At 39.1% G+C, this 14,882-nt stretch overlaps 1 protein-coding gene across 2 annotated transcripts; it reads right to left on the bottom strand.

Moving 5' to 3' along the window:
* Nucleotides 1–651: 651 nt before the first annotated feature.
* Nucleotides 652–13,648, bottom strand: txndc11 (thioredoxin domain containing 11). Of its 2 annotated transcripts, XM_053328089.1 has the most exons (14): nucleotides 13,631–13,648; nucleotides 13,349–13,533; nucleotides 9,883–9,979; nucleotides 9,655–9,774; nucleotides 8,780–8,877; nucleotides 8,288–8,417; nucleotides 7,968–8,061; nucleotides 7,388–7,500; nucleotides 7,073–7,276; nucleotides 5,620–6,331; nucleotides 3,442–3,635; nucleotides 2,597–2,709; nucleotides 2,351–2,431; nucleotides 652–2,063 (listed from the first exon to the last, which is right to left on the bottom strand). In XM_053328089.1, exons 2-14 carry the CDS (start codon nucleotides 13,471–13,473, stop codon nucleotides 1,547–1,549), a joined length of 2,598 nt encoding a protein of 865 aa, XP_053184064.1. In that variant the 5' UTR covers nucleotides 13,474–13,533; nucleotides 13,631–13,648; the 3' UTR covers nucleotides 652–1,546. The 2 variants fall into 2 exon arrangements, with proteins under 2 accessions (XP_053184064.1, XP_053184057.1); XM_053328082.1 differs by lacking the exon at nucleotides 13,631–13,648 and having other exon boundaries at nucleotides 13,349–13,620.
* Nucleotides 13,649–14,882: the final 1,234 nt, after the last annotated feature.

Below are 14,882 nucleotides of genomic sequence, written 5' to 3'. Positions count from 1 at the left end.
AATTAATCGTCCAGCCCTACTTGGAGCTACTTTCAACCAACAGTCATTTTGTGCGATAAAATATTTTTCACTGTATGGCAATTAGCTTGATAACTACATAAGAAGATATAACATGTAAATAAGAAAGCTTTGAGTTGTTTGAATAGTTTTCTTTTTTCACTGTTGATGGAGTGGGCTCTAATGGTTAAACAATAAACCCCACAGCTCCACAAAGTTCTTGTAATTTTCAGTTTCAATAAGATACATTTAAATAAATATTGCTATGTTATATTTTCATAAATAAAATCTAGAAAATACACCTCTTTGCTCTCTGAAACATTTATTGTATTATAAATATATCTGCGCTCCAAAATTTGGTGTAGACACTAAGGCCCAGCTCCAAATTGACCTGGTCTAAGTATGCACACTCACCCTCATTACATTATTTTATTCCTTTGCTTGTTTTATGCTGCCTACTTTATGTTTGCTTATTGTCTTATTATTTTCTTATGATGCATATTGAGGTGAGATTCCTTCTATAAACCTTGAGAAGTTTTCTAAATCTTACACTGCATTGCTGCTGCAGTAGTTCCTGATGTTATAACACTGAGGTCATGCTGTATTTTCAATTCTGATAGAAATCAACCATAAAACACAGGAGAACACTTATGATGAAAGATTTTTTATTTTAATCAGTAAAAACCGGTGCAATATTTCACATGTAAACAATTGCAGCATCTCATTCTTAATACCTGAATAGTTACGTAGAAATTATATTTTAGTGATTCAAGGATTCCTGTAAAAATAGATCAGTTTAACAAAACAACTATATCCCCTTCAAAAAAAAGAAAAGAAAAGAAAAATCTTGCTGATTATTTCAAGTGATCAAAGGCTTCTCCTACAGATCAGCGCCTCAGCTTCATTAGTAGCCCTCGCAGCCGTCCTGCAGCCAAATTCTACATCGCTGACTGTGTTAATGCGCCTGCTTCCTGCTGTGCATTGATATAAAAGTAGACGTGGTAGAGAAGACATCATTACTGACTCACAGCTTGTAGGGCAGCAGGTTAGTGCATACGTCAGGGATGGGAGAGAATTTGGCTGCAGGGTCAGTCGCTGTATAAAAAGTTTCAGGATTCTCCTTCACCATTAACAGAAATTACATTTTTGCAAGCGCAGCATCAGAAGAGAGTAGTTTAAATCAGGCGTTTGGCACTGATTTCTCATCCTAGTGTGTTCCTAAGTGTGTGGATGAGCCCCACAATCATTACAGTGTTACTTGTCTCTGAGAAACACTGCAGCTTCATTCAATACTTATCCATCTTTTTTATCTTTTGAGTGCTTCCTTACTTCTGTTCTGACTTAGCAGCAGTCTTAAATTTTTATCACAACTGCTATTTCGTCCTCATGACAAAATGTAGCATGTCGTGTCCTCCTCACTTCAGCTTCTTCAAAGTTCCTTCCCATTTCTCCACATCTCAGGTCTACTCACACCTCTTTCCTCTCTTCATTTCCAGGCCCTGCTGCCTCTGCTTTTTTTCTCTCACAGGAATCCCCCGCAGACTTAAGTTCAGGAGGCCATGTGGCTTCTTTTCTGTTCTGCCTCTTTTCTCTCCACCTCTGCCTCTGTCCTGTCTTTCAGTGCCCTCAGCAGGATCCTGAGCAGTGTGTTTTCATTCAGCAGGTTTTCGGAGGTGTCCGCCAGCTCCTGCAGCCGTCTCACCGCCTCCCCGAGCTGTCGGCTTTTCTCCCGGTGCTGTTCCTCTAAGCTGTGCCTTTCTCGCTGCAGCTCTGTGTTCTGGGCCCCTAAGCTGTTCGTATAAAATGTCAGTCGCCGGTTCTCTCGCCACAGCTGCGCCAGCTGTTGTGAGAGGCGCTCGCGGGCGTTATGGAGTGCCTGAACCTCTCGCTGGAGCACCAGAAACTCTGCGCGGAGGACAGAGCTGGCTCCTGACCCGTCTGGCTCGGCTGAGGACGTCGCTGGTTTGTCTGCGTAGTGCGGAGAACCACAGTGCTGCAGGATGAAGTGGAGGAGGTTGGGTAATGTGATGGGCAGGTCGTCTGGAAACTTCACGCTGAGGTTTTTTCTTAAAATGAAGCAGAAATAGAAAAGAGTTAAAACAATTCTGCTGGAATTAATTGATATTTTAGTTAAATATTAGTATTTTGTCCTCGTTTTCTTTTTGTGCCCACACAGAAAATCAATATCCCTGTACGGTAAGTATAACTAATCAATCAAGACTGTATTCAGGGCAGTGTTGAGGTTACATTAATTACAGAGTACTATATGATACATCTACTCCTGTCACTGCCAGCTGACATCTGGGTATAAATATAAAATGCAAACTGAGATCTCAACAATGATTATTCTCACCTGTATTTGGGAAACAGAAGAATGGTGGGGACATGATCCACCATGAACTCCCAAGGAAGGTCATTACGGGCAACATTCACCCTACAAAAAGGAAAATGTAGTTATATATATGTAGTTATTTAATTATAAGTGGGACCAGAGAACTAATGTCGAACTGTTTGTTTATTTCTGCATTGAAATTAAAGCTGTAATTCAACTAAAAACTCACATTACTGCCACAATAGTTTCATGAACAGTCGAACATACCGGGCCACAGTGATGTTGCTGTTTCCTTGTAGTAATCTGGCCAACTGGATGATGACGTGGTTGAGAACGGAGCAGAAGCCGCACCACTGAGTGTAGTAGAACAGCAGCACGTCCTACAGGAGAACAAACACACTCATTTATATTTTCATGAAATTGACACAAATTCATCTTTAGACCCGATTGTGAGACTCCTGCAGCTGTGATGGAGGGTCAACGTGAGGACGGAAATATTGGACATCGTGGATAATTAACAGATTCAATGATTTCCTGGCTGCTGTGTTGCCTGTAAATGCAAAACATCTGTAAAACAATGAGCATGTGTATCAACCTTTTGAAGATATAACACAGTTACACACTCATCCTGTTGGCAAAGTTAATTAAGGACACTATTAATCAGCAGAGATCCTTTAAGCCTTCCTTCTCGTAAAAGTGACATACTTCCATTAAAATAAGACGTAAATCCCACATATGTGTATCTTACTTTTCTGTATTTTAGTCATTTTTAGTTTTTCCTGTGGATAGTTAGAGATGTGTTTTATTTTATGTGTGGCTTGGTCTTGACTGGGAAGGAATCTATCTATCTATCCATCCATCCATCCATCCATCCATAGCTCCTCGTTGTCTGTGATAGCTGTGATAGTGATATCAGCTGATGTGTGTATGAATTTAAGGACTGTGATAATTTCCATTTTTTTCCATTTTAGCATCCCTACTCATTTATTTACCTATTTATACACATGAATCATTGGGGAGACATAACTTCAATGATGCTTTCCCTCTCCTTGTGCTGTGTGGTGTGAGGGACAGAGTGAGGGAGTAGCAGGCAGAAAGGAGTAATATCTCACCTTCTGAATGTCCATGACGGAGGGCAGGAAGGAGGAAGTGGTCAGTTCTGTGATGAGGCGTGGCGGCGGTGTCGGCTGGTGTTGTTTGGTTGGATGTCCGGCTTGTTCTTCTTCTCCTCCTTTTTTGTCCTTCTCTCCAACCAAGTGTCTCTGCAAGAGGCTGTGCGGAGCGCTGAAGTTCCTGATGAAGGCCTCTTTAACAAGAAACACACACAGACGTACAGTGAGAACAGAAAAATCCTGCCAGGCTCACTTTAAAATGAGCTCAAGTGAAAAAAGTGATCAACAATAATGAAATCCACATCTCTGTTCAGGAGAGCGTCTAAATATTCTGTTTCAAAGTGATAAAGACCAAATCAGAGGTAATATCTTTAATAGCGACTGTAGTATGCTGTGTAGATACATTTAATTTTGGTGGTAACATACAATATACTATCTTATATATTGACTTTAACTATAATTTCATTAATAGACAAAGATATATATATTATTAGATATACTATAAACACAATTTTTAGCACGTTTACAGTTGCTGTAAAAAAACCCAAAAGCCTGTAAAGTGAACAGAAAAGCTTGTCAATAAGTAACGTTGAACTTTTGATGACCGGCTTTTATCAGAGCAGAAAATCACAGCAATGAATAATAAATCTAGTGATGCCTAAATGACATTTATCTTTGTTTTGAGGCTCATGCTGGGTCACTGTGACATTTAGAAATAACAGAGCCATTGTTAATGTTATTAGAAACATCTGCGTTTATCATTCTATAAGTCAAAATGTCGGCTGTGATAAAAAAAAAAAAAAAATTCATCTTTGAAAACGAAACATCCAGAGATTAAAACTGAAAGAAGTAAAAACAGATTTTGTCCCTGATGTAAATGTGAGCTGTAAAATTAAAGGTCTCAAGCTTATTGGATTAAAACCCTGATTTTCATTATTTCATTCATTATTTGGAATAACTTTTCTTCCTTTACACACTGGGCCCTATGTGTATGAAATAAGAGCCTCCTAAGCCCTCATATATGATTTAAATTAGAACTGACATCATTATACATCCTCCTGGAGCCAACTATATCGTTAAAACTCCCTTTGACCGACTCTATTGCAGATTTTTAGTTGTGAGTTTTCCCTGGAAGCATCTGTGTGGATTTATGCAAAACACAGCAAAACACCATGAAACACCACGAAACAAAGATGCATCAGATAATCTGCTGATAAGAAAAAAATATGCAAAGCTCAGGTCTCTTTCATTGGCTGTGACATTACATCAAACTATGAGTAAAGAATCAGTCAGACATGATGACTGCAGGACCTTCGATTTAATTATCACAAACTACACTAGAGCCCGACCAACATATCACAGATATATCGGTATGAGCATACTGTATGTTGTCCAATATTTACTGATATTTTTATTTTATTTTTAAGTTATACAGGCAGCATTGTATGCATATTTGATCCTTTTTTAAATTTAAGTTTAGTATAAACATAATTTTTTTATTCATAATTATTTATAATGATTAAATTCCCAGTTACATTGACTGTTTCAGTGCACTGATGTCATTTGAAACCTCCATTACAAATCTTTGTGTGTTTGATGACCAAGATTTTATTTGATTTTATGATGATTTTATTTAGGTTTATTCTCTATTCTGAACTTTGAAATTAATTGATGAATAAAAACTATTTACAGTATTATTTTTTTTTTTATCTCTATCCTCACTTAACTTTGAGTGCCAAACTTTTTCCCAGCTCTACATGAAAGTTTGAGGGACTCTGCAAATGTATATATCCTGTATGTAGAAGATTATCAGCTGATACGCTGATGCTGACTGATGTTTTTTTGTACTCCCTATTATCCGTATTGGCCCAAAGAAATGCAGTATTGGTCGGGCCCTATCGGACACATAACACATAAATGTATCACAGCCTCTTTAATGACAAGTGTAAGTTCAGCTGTGTCATGTTTTAATTTATTCATTATTGTTGTCCTGTAAACTGGATGAGAACGATCAATGTCATTATTTTAGGGTGAATGTAGCAGCATTTTCTTTACTTCTGCACATCATAAATAGTTTTGAGTGAAGAAATTTGCCAAATATGATAAACTCATAGAGGAGTAAGAGTTATGAATATTATCAGACCATGTGAACTAACTAAGTCACTGTTCTAGTCTTACCCAGAGACTCCGTCAGTGTAACGGCTGGGCTGCGGTGGAGAACGTAATGAACTTCATCCTTCAGGTTCACGATAGTCGCAAACGACCCGTCTCCGCTCCCGTCGGCGTGGTAACGAGGAGTGCTTCTGTTGACCGAAGCTCCGAGCCTCTCCGCCAGAGGCCAGTTCAGAGCAACGTCGAGCACGTAGAACCTGAGCGTCCTATTGGTCTGACAGCGGAGACCTGTGATGCCGTCCCCCTCCTGCTGAGGGGCAGACGATGGAGGGATGGAGGAAGGAGGAGGCGGAAGGGGAACTCTTTGTGTTTCCGACCCCTTTTTGGCTTGTGAAGAAGATTCATTGTTGAGGTGAGGTTCTACTTTTCTGCAGCAGGCACTGTACTGAATGAACGGGCTGTAACTGTTAAGAAAGTTGCTACAACCCGGTGAGGTCTCGGTTTTTACGGAGGCGGGGGCAGGTAGTTGGTGTAGGCAGCAGTGTTGAAGATAAGACCGCAGCACGTCTCCTCCTGGAACCGCGGAGGGGAACGAGCAGTGCGTTGAAGAGCTGGTCGAGTCCCGCCGTGACAAGCTGAGGCACACCTCGCACACGCTCGTATTGGACTCCGGGAGAATGACCGACTGGCAGCACGGCGAGCGGGAGGAGAAGCTTTTGTCTGACGTGGAGTGGTGTTTATCGCTACAGGAATGATAACGCACAGCGATGTCTGCAACCTGAAAAAACAAGAAACAGAAAGAGTGAGAGAGTGAGGGAGAATACGTTCATCTTCTGTGATTTTTATTTTTTTCTCTCATCACTGCGCACTAGGGCAGAATCAAATATCACAATATTTTTGAACAAATACCTCGATATCGATATTTTGACAATATTGTACGGACAAATGAGATTTTTGAAACTCATCAGCACATAATGACGAAGTGGATAAAGGCAGATAATAGAAGTCTGTTAAGCTCAGAAAATGACATTTTTAATGTAATGCCGCCTTTAAAAGCAGGAAAAGACACTTATTCCATATCTTGATATTACGATATTTAAAATCTAAGATGATATCTATAAAATATCACGATATGGATATAATATCAATTTATTGCCCAGCCCAACCAAAATAAATGGATACCAAGTAGTATCGAAACGTCTCCCATCAAATGATACCTGCAATCGATCCTTTTTGCACTCAGAGCTAGAATATGACTATTTGTGTGGACTTATTTACTGTACAGCCAATCAATGCAAGTGTTCTTCCATTAATAAATATTAATAATTTGACTTTCAAAATGCATTTGTGTAAAAATCAAATCATTTAAATGTGAAGGAGTGGTGACATTTTATGCAATTTAATGTTTCTGTTGACATGATAAGTACTCAGTTAGTATCGAGTATCGGTATCACTTTAAGGGTCCTTGGTTGGTACTGGTATTGTCCTTTCTTAAACGACACAAAGCCCTACCGCTCACCTGCTGCAGGATAGGGTTGGACGTGTGTGCGAGTGGATTGTGTGGCAGGAACAGCAGCAGCGCAGGACCTTTCGTCAGCTCGTGCTCCAGGAGGCGGGACTTTGTTTCTGGGGGCTGAAGCCACTGGAGGACGGTCTCACGGTGCTCAAACACCCAGCTACAGATGGCCTCTGATGTGAAGTTACGCTCCCTTCGAGGGAAAATCTGAGAGAAGGAAACAAACAAACAGCATACGGACAACATTTAATCAGCATTTTATCACATTTACCAGGATTTTTAATGTACAGTCTTTCATGGTGTGATGACCCTGCTTACCAAAGAGGAGTTAAATCTTCTGTGGAGGTAAACTGTTTCATCTTCTTTCAGTGAGATGGCGCCTGCCACGTGTCTGTTGGTCACCACCCCGAAACGTATCACGCCACGGAAATCTGCAACAGCACAACAGAAACTCAGAACTGACGACTGGAAACTTTCTGTCACTTACTTTTTGACAAGCAAACAACATACAGTACGCAGCGCTGCACATTACACATGTTTTATCATTTGGAGTCACATGGGATTATTATTTGTAATCTAATCTTAAATACATGATATAAAACTGGGACAGAATAATCACCAAGGCAAGTTTTGTGAAGTTTGGTCAAATCTTTTAATGTACATAAAGAAACCTAACAGGAAGTAAATACTACTCCTACAATTTCTTTTTTTGAGGAAAATGTGCTACCCCATTTATTTGATACCAAATATTTACTTATTTTAAATTGATTTACTGTAATATATGGTCATGTTTTTCATTATGTTTTATATATACTTAAAAACTTAATGAAATATTTAATTACAAAAACTTGTTCAGAGTCTAAAGCTCTGGCCTTAAAGCTGCACCATCACTTCTTACCCCTTTTTAGAGCCTGCAGGGCAGAGGCCAGAAACGTGATGTATCCTGGCGGCTGAGGAGAGGAGTTAAACTGGAAGAAACCCACCACTCGAGGCTAGAGACACAGAAGACACAGCCAATTCAGAGCACATCATGAGGAAATACAGTTTAAATCAAAGTAGACACCAGAGAAAAGACACTCCTCGCTCCTTGAGGAAAGCTAATATTAGCAAATTACATAAGTGTAACAGTTTAAAGTGCACGTGTGAGCTCAATCAGGAGCAGCTCACACGGTTTTAGTCAACACAGACGACCTGAAGAGCAAAGCCACTGTACTGTACCTCATGACAGGAGAGGAACTCCTCCAACGTGGCTTTCGACGGGAGGTACGTTAACGGTGTGATGACTCTCAGGATAAAACTCTCCACATACGGAGCCACAAATGGACCCTTGTACTCTATAGGCCCGAACCTGCAGCACAGAGAGGCAGAGATAAAAAACAATATAATGGATCTTTAAAGGTGATCAGCCACTAGCAGCTCGCTCGGAGCAGTCGTGATTGTGTTAAAACATTCAAAATTAAATTACACTCAGGAAATGAAACACAAACAGGGATAAAGAGACAACAAGATGAGACTTTGATGAGATGACTTTCCTTATAATAATTTACAGCTAAATGGCCATAAATTGCAAATATTTTCAGTAATGTTTGGTTTTATTTTTCACACAGTTCATTCTTCATCATCTCCCGCCTCTGTTTGCACACACATCTCATTTAAAGGTTGGGGATTATTCATCACCGTCATAAACAAAGACACTCCTCTCTGTCTCACCGTCTATAGAACAGATGGATGATCGGGTACTGGTAGAAGCGGTTATGCTTCCTGCATTTCCCCTGACTCCACCAGCAGTTAACAGCCACAAACTGCACCTGTGTTTGAGAGAGAGAGACGGAGACGGAGAGACGGAGAGAGACAGAGAGAGAGAGAGAGAGAGAGAGAGAGAGAGAGAGAGAGAGAGAGAGAGAGAGAGAGAGAGAGAGAGAGAGAGAGAGAGAGAGAAGAGAAAGAGAGCGAGAGAGAGAGAGAGAGAGAGAGAGAGAGAGAAAGAGAGCGAGAGAGACAGGGACAGAGAGAGAGAGTGAGAGAGAGAGAGAGAGAGAGATAAACAAATAAAATCATTTACAGACCTCAATCAGGTTATGGTGCGTTTTCATTTTGAGTCATGTCTAAAAAGGCCTCATGACAAACTGGCTCTGAAAATGTGTCTGAAAAACTAGACCCAAGCAGTTAGAGAAGTCCACTATATGTATAGTTTCTCTGTGAATTAAACAGTCTTTGATTTTATAATTATAACCAATTCTTAACTCTGCATAAATTAAAGTTTATGATTTTTTTTTTTGTTTTTTTAAATGGCACACATGAAAAATTACTGCTCTAAACTCAAGTATTACTTTAGATAGACCCTATTGTACAACATTTTATATATACAGTATGTATGTATCAAAATACATACATATATAAAGTTATAAAATCAGGTCATCAGAATGTCAAATTAGTAGAAGTCTTATGAGCTATATTCAGATGTAAGATGTCGACAATAATGTTTCTATAACAACCAAGTACTCAGTATGCCGTCAGTTGAGGCTTTAATCTGATATGTAAACAAACCCAGAGTGCTTCTCGTTGTGTTCTCAGCTGATCCGTACCTGTTTGGCCAGCTTCTTCGCTACCAGCTGCACTTCCTGCCGGGCGGCCATCGAGTGAGCACACCAGGGAGCGTAGAAGAAAATGAGAGACACCTCGGCCACGCTCCTGAGACGCTCCATCTGGAGAGGAAATTAACGTCACGGACATGATGTACTCTTTAGTCGCTGTCCTAGATTCAGTGACTGTTTGATGTGTGGCGTTCAGGCGTCCGTCTCTTTGAGTCTTACCTGATCCAGTTGACCCAAGTAGAGGTCGACTACCGGGGCCTCGGCAGAGAAGAACCGCAGCGGAGGCCGAGCTGCTGCCACCACATTCTTAGCACGGCTGCAGAGAGATGAAAAAGTAAATCAGGACTCATAACGACACCGATAATGACACATGAGTGATAAGACGGTATACATCATCTTACTACCACTCACTTTGTTCTGTTTATTAGAGCTGGAGCTGATCGATAGATAATAAAAGTCTGTTTTTAAGTCAAATATTCCAGATCTTTAACCCTCCTGTCGTCCTCCCGGGTCAAATTGACCTCGTCTGTTTTAACTGTTCCTTATTTCCTTCCTTTTTCTTTATTTTTTCCTTCGTTCTTCCCCTCCTTCCCTCTTTCTTTGCTCCCTCCTCCTTCCATACTCCTTTCCTTCCTTCCTCCCTTCCTTCTCTCCTTCCTCTTTTCCTCCTTTCCTTCATTCTCTCCTTCCTTCCTCCCTGCCTCCTCTTTTCCTCCTTACTCCTTTCCTTCATTTTCTCCTGCCTTCCTTCCTTTCCTTCCTTCCTTCCTTCCTTCCTTCCTTCCCTCCCTCTCTCCCTCCCTTCCTTCCTTCCTTGACCTGAGGACAACAGGAGGGATAAACAAGAGAATTTTCTGCCTTTCATATTGGAGTAAATTAAATATCTTTATCTGATATTCCCAATAGAGAGGATAACTTATATATTAAAGGCTAAACATGTTTTTGAAGAGTATATGGAGGCCCTTTGTTAATTATGTTAAAGATTTAGATTTAACAGATGATCAGGTGATTTAATAACTTCTGGGATTAACACAGTTCCCAAATAGTTTAATTTTAGTACTTATTGTATTTTCTATGTACATGGTGGTGTACAAAAATGTATATGTTTAAAAAGCTGTGTTTTTGATGTGTTTGGACAAAAAAGAACATTTGATAACATCACCGTGTTATAAATATATGATCCCTTTCTAGTCTTCCAACCACTCAAAGCACTATAATTTACTTTTTACTTCATCATTCACCCATCCAACACACTGACGATGCCAATCTTTTCATCAGGATCTAATCAAATGCACAAACACTCACACATTGAGCAATGTGGGGTTCAGTATCTTGCCCAAAAGACACTGAAGACACTTTGACATGCTGACTAGAGGACCAAGGGACCAAAACGCTGATTTCCGATTAGAGGACAACCTGCTCTACTTCCCTCCTGAGCCACAGCTGCCCCATAATGACAGTACTTGTTAATAGTTGCCTTACTATTTATATGATTCATTAGATGAATTAGATATTATGGTTATTTTATTCATTAACAGGTGCTCAATTGATTTTTCCAAACACTGTACTACATCAGGATACGTATCAACATTACAGATTTACAAATCTAATACGCTGGATCGATACCAGTGTTGAAACATAATGACCTTATTAAGCAGAGCGGGTATACAATATAAATCCAGACCATCAGAAAGGTCAGCGTTTCTAATCAATAGCACCACAATAATGCCTGACTTCACACTGTCTTATATAAAACTTATTCCACACAGTATAAAAAGAGAGTGCACTGATATCTGACTAGTTAATATATCATAATCTGCTTCGGGAGAGAAAAAAGTTGTATCTGTACCTTCCTACATCTCAAAATAAAAAGGATATCTATGACTGGAACTAATTATTATTATGTTTCTTTAAAGATCAAGGTGACGTCCTCAAACGTCTCAAAACTGCCCCTGAACAGGATGTAAGTCTGGATGTGAGAGGGTAATTTGTCTGTATTTGTTTAAAGTTTCAGTGTCTCTCTGTGTGTGTGTGTGTGTGTGTGTGTGTGTGTGTGTGTGTGTGTGTGTGTGTGTGTGTCCGTCCACAGCTGGGTTCACTGGAAGATAAGTGTGTGTTATTTATTACAAAGCTGTGGTAGATACACTGACACTAATAAAAATACACTCACCGAGCACTTTATTAGGAACGCATGTGCAATCTAAAGCAATTAAATACAAAAGCTCTGCCATAAATTATACTTTTACAAAGCTTATACATTTACATTGTCATAAAGATTATTATTTGGTCTACTTTACTTTTAATAAAGGTTGTAGTTAATAGTGAGGTCGTAGTATGTGGTGGTGTCCTGGAGTGCATTAGACTCTCATCTATGTTAATGGACTGCACTATAACTAATCAATGACTATAACCATCAATATAATGTTGTTTTCCCACCAAAAAAAGTTCAATTATACTGTTAAAATTTTTTTAATATTATTTATCCTCCCTTCTCCCTCGTTACAAATAAAATCCATAATCTAAAATTATACAAATTTATTTAATCTCAGAAGTTAAACAGCTGGACACAAGATGCCCCCTACTACATTTTAAGTCAGTGTATGCTCACTAGAGGTTTCAAGCTTATAGATCTCATATAAACACATACCTATAGCGCACAAATGTACAGTATTATTACTATATAGCGTATATATACTGTAAATTGTATAAATTCTCTGCAGTAGGAGCAAAAAAAATTGTATGGGGTGCAACCAGTAAACACTAACTTCTCCGTAACAATAACTTACATCATCTGACCAAAACATCCAATATTGAGGCTCAATAACGATCAAAACTTTTGTTAAAACTCCAAAACAATTGAAGCAGTGGCATGAACACTGATAGTGCACTGTCTGTTTAAAAAGGTTTACAGCATTGGTTAATCCTCTTGTCCTTTACAGCACACGTCAGATTAGCTCCAACAACACAGCATCATCTCTACGGACCTTCACTGTTCCTCCATGGTCTGAAGTTTCTACATTTTTTTCTCTCATTTTGATTATCATTTTTTGGTGGGTATCTTAATTTAATGTGGGATTAGCATTATGCTTCTGCCTATACCTTTTCAGTCATTAACATCATACATTAATTACTTTATGCTGTTATTTAGAAGCTATATACTTATTGTATACTGTAAGTACTCTTCTGTTTGTTGTGTTGTGATGACTGAATAAACACTACTACTACTATCATATATAAAGGAGTAGCTAATTAACTGCTAAAGTATAACCACAGTGTTGAGTCAGTCTCATTAAGGCCTTGTTAAACATAAACATGAAGCTCAGACTAAGGGTGATGATAATAATAGTAATAATAATAAGTACAGGTGCTGCTGCTGGTTGTTGTTCACCTGCATGTGAACTTGACAGCCAGTATGCATTTTCACAAGTAGAATAAAGCTTTCACAACTTCTGAAACTGTCTATGTAGAAAATACTTGTTTTGTGCCTGCCCCCCTCACTTCTCAAACCAAAGTTACACCCTTGAGTGGATTATTTTATATAGAAAGGAGTAGCTAATTTGTTGAGTTAGTCTCATTAAGGCCTTGTTAAACATAAACCTAAACATAAACATGAACATGAAGCTCAGACTAAGGGTGATAATAATAATAAGTACAGGTGCTGCTGCTGGTGGTGGTGGTTGTTTACCTGCATGTGAACTTGACGGCCAGTATGAGCAGGACGCTGAGCACCACAGCCCCGCAGAGGAGAGCCGGTCTGCGGGCCATCAGATACAGCACCTGCCGGAGAGACTGCCGCACCCGGCGCAGCATTACAGGCTGTCGTCAAGCTCTCCGTCCCATTTATACGCCCAACGCGTCCATTTGCCTAGACTGGGGGGGAAGGAGGAGGGTGTGTTTTATCTGTGCGTGTGTGAGTGTGTGTGTGTGTGTGTGAGAGAGAGAGAGTGTGCAGACAGACAGAGCTAACCTGGATTGGACATCGGTGCTGCTGCTGTGTAAGGTTTTCAAACACGGTCAGACCAACCTTTCTTCCCCACGTAGACTTTTCACTTCCGCGACTACGACGCAAGGGAGCGTGTGTGAAAATGTTGCCGGTTGGGTTATTGTTGTTGACGCTGCCACGAAAATGTCGATAAAAAAAACAACACGATTATTACTGAAGATACAAATATATTAAAGACTTATAGATCGATATAGACGTCCTAAATATATTTTTTAAATTCATAATTTCTTCATAATTAGTGTGTTTAAAGCTAGTTATGCGTGTTGCGTTGGATGTGATTTTTTTGAGACAGTCCCTATGGTGACAAACGTTGCTGCCATGGAGACGGAGCAGCGCTAGAGGGCGACCTTTTATTTTAGTGTTTTATTACTAAATCTTTATCGTTATAATTATTTATTTAAAGTGGTTTGAAGAAGTACTCAGACATTTTACTGTACTGAAAAGTGGCAATATCTGTTTTTGGACTCAATTTTTCTTTTATTTAACTTTAACTCTCTTTTATTACCTAAATGTTTCTTTTCTTTTGTTTTTTAAATCTATTTTAACCTAGTTGTTTTTTTTACTCTAACATTTTCTCTTATTCCCTCTTATTTTTTATTATTTTTTTATTTATGTATTTTTATTTATTGTGTTTACATTTTCTAAACATTTTTAGCATCCATATTTTCTCTTGCATGCATTGGTCTCAATTTTTATTCCTTTTCTTTATGTTATCATTTGTTCTGTTTTATTATCAGCTTGTAAATCGACTATAAAGCATTTTGAACTACACTAGCCTGTATGAAAGGTGCTATATGAATAAAATTGGATTGCTTGAAGTTTGAATATCACTATGTTTGAATACATCTGGTATTAGCTAAATTTTAAACCACAGTATTCACAATCAGTAACAAGTGCATGGCCAAGTAGGTTTACACATTCAAGGTGCTGTGGTGCATAACAGTCAAAATATACACATATTAAAGTCCTCCTCCATTCAAAAATGTGTTTTTCTTCTTGTTCCTACAGTTTAATGTTTGAGCTTCACTGTGCAGATTGATGCATGTGCAGAGTTTGACACTTGAAGGCTATTTTAACTTTTCAGCTGCTGAAAGTGGAAAGTTGAAGATGGCATTATTGTGAAATCACAACTAGTCTGGAGGTCAATACTGATCCAGTGATGCTGCTGCTTGAAGCCTCCAGTGCTCATACACTGAGAAAAGGACTTTACAGACCA

This window comes from Scomber japonicus, chromosome 2 (assembly GCF_027409825.1).
Source record: "Scomber japonicus isolate fScoJap1 chromosome 2, fScoJap1.pri, whole genome shotgun sequence".
NCBI lineage: Eukaryota > Metazoa > Chordata > Actinopteri > Scombriformes > Scombridae > Scomber > Scomber japonicus.
This window is presented reverse-complemented; position numbering and strand designations above follow the sequence as displayed.

What these genes read in the sequence shown, in the direction of transcription:
- txndc11 (XM_053328089.1), bottom strand. Translation starts at nt 13,473, where the DNA reads ATGCTGCGCCGGGTGCGGCAGTCTCTCCGGCAGGTGCTGTATCTGATG. An exon ending in GCCGTCAAGTTCACATGCAG is followed by an intron (nt 9,980 to 13,348) that starts GTAAACAACCAC and finishes ATCTCTCTGCAG; the next exon opens with CCGTGCTAAGAATGTGGTGG. An exon ending in ACTTGGGTCAACTGGATCAG is followed by an intron (nt 9,775 to 9,882) that starts GTAAGACTCAAA and finishes TTTCCTCTCCAG; the next exon opens with ATGGAGCGTCTCAGGAGCGT.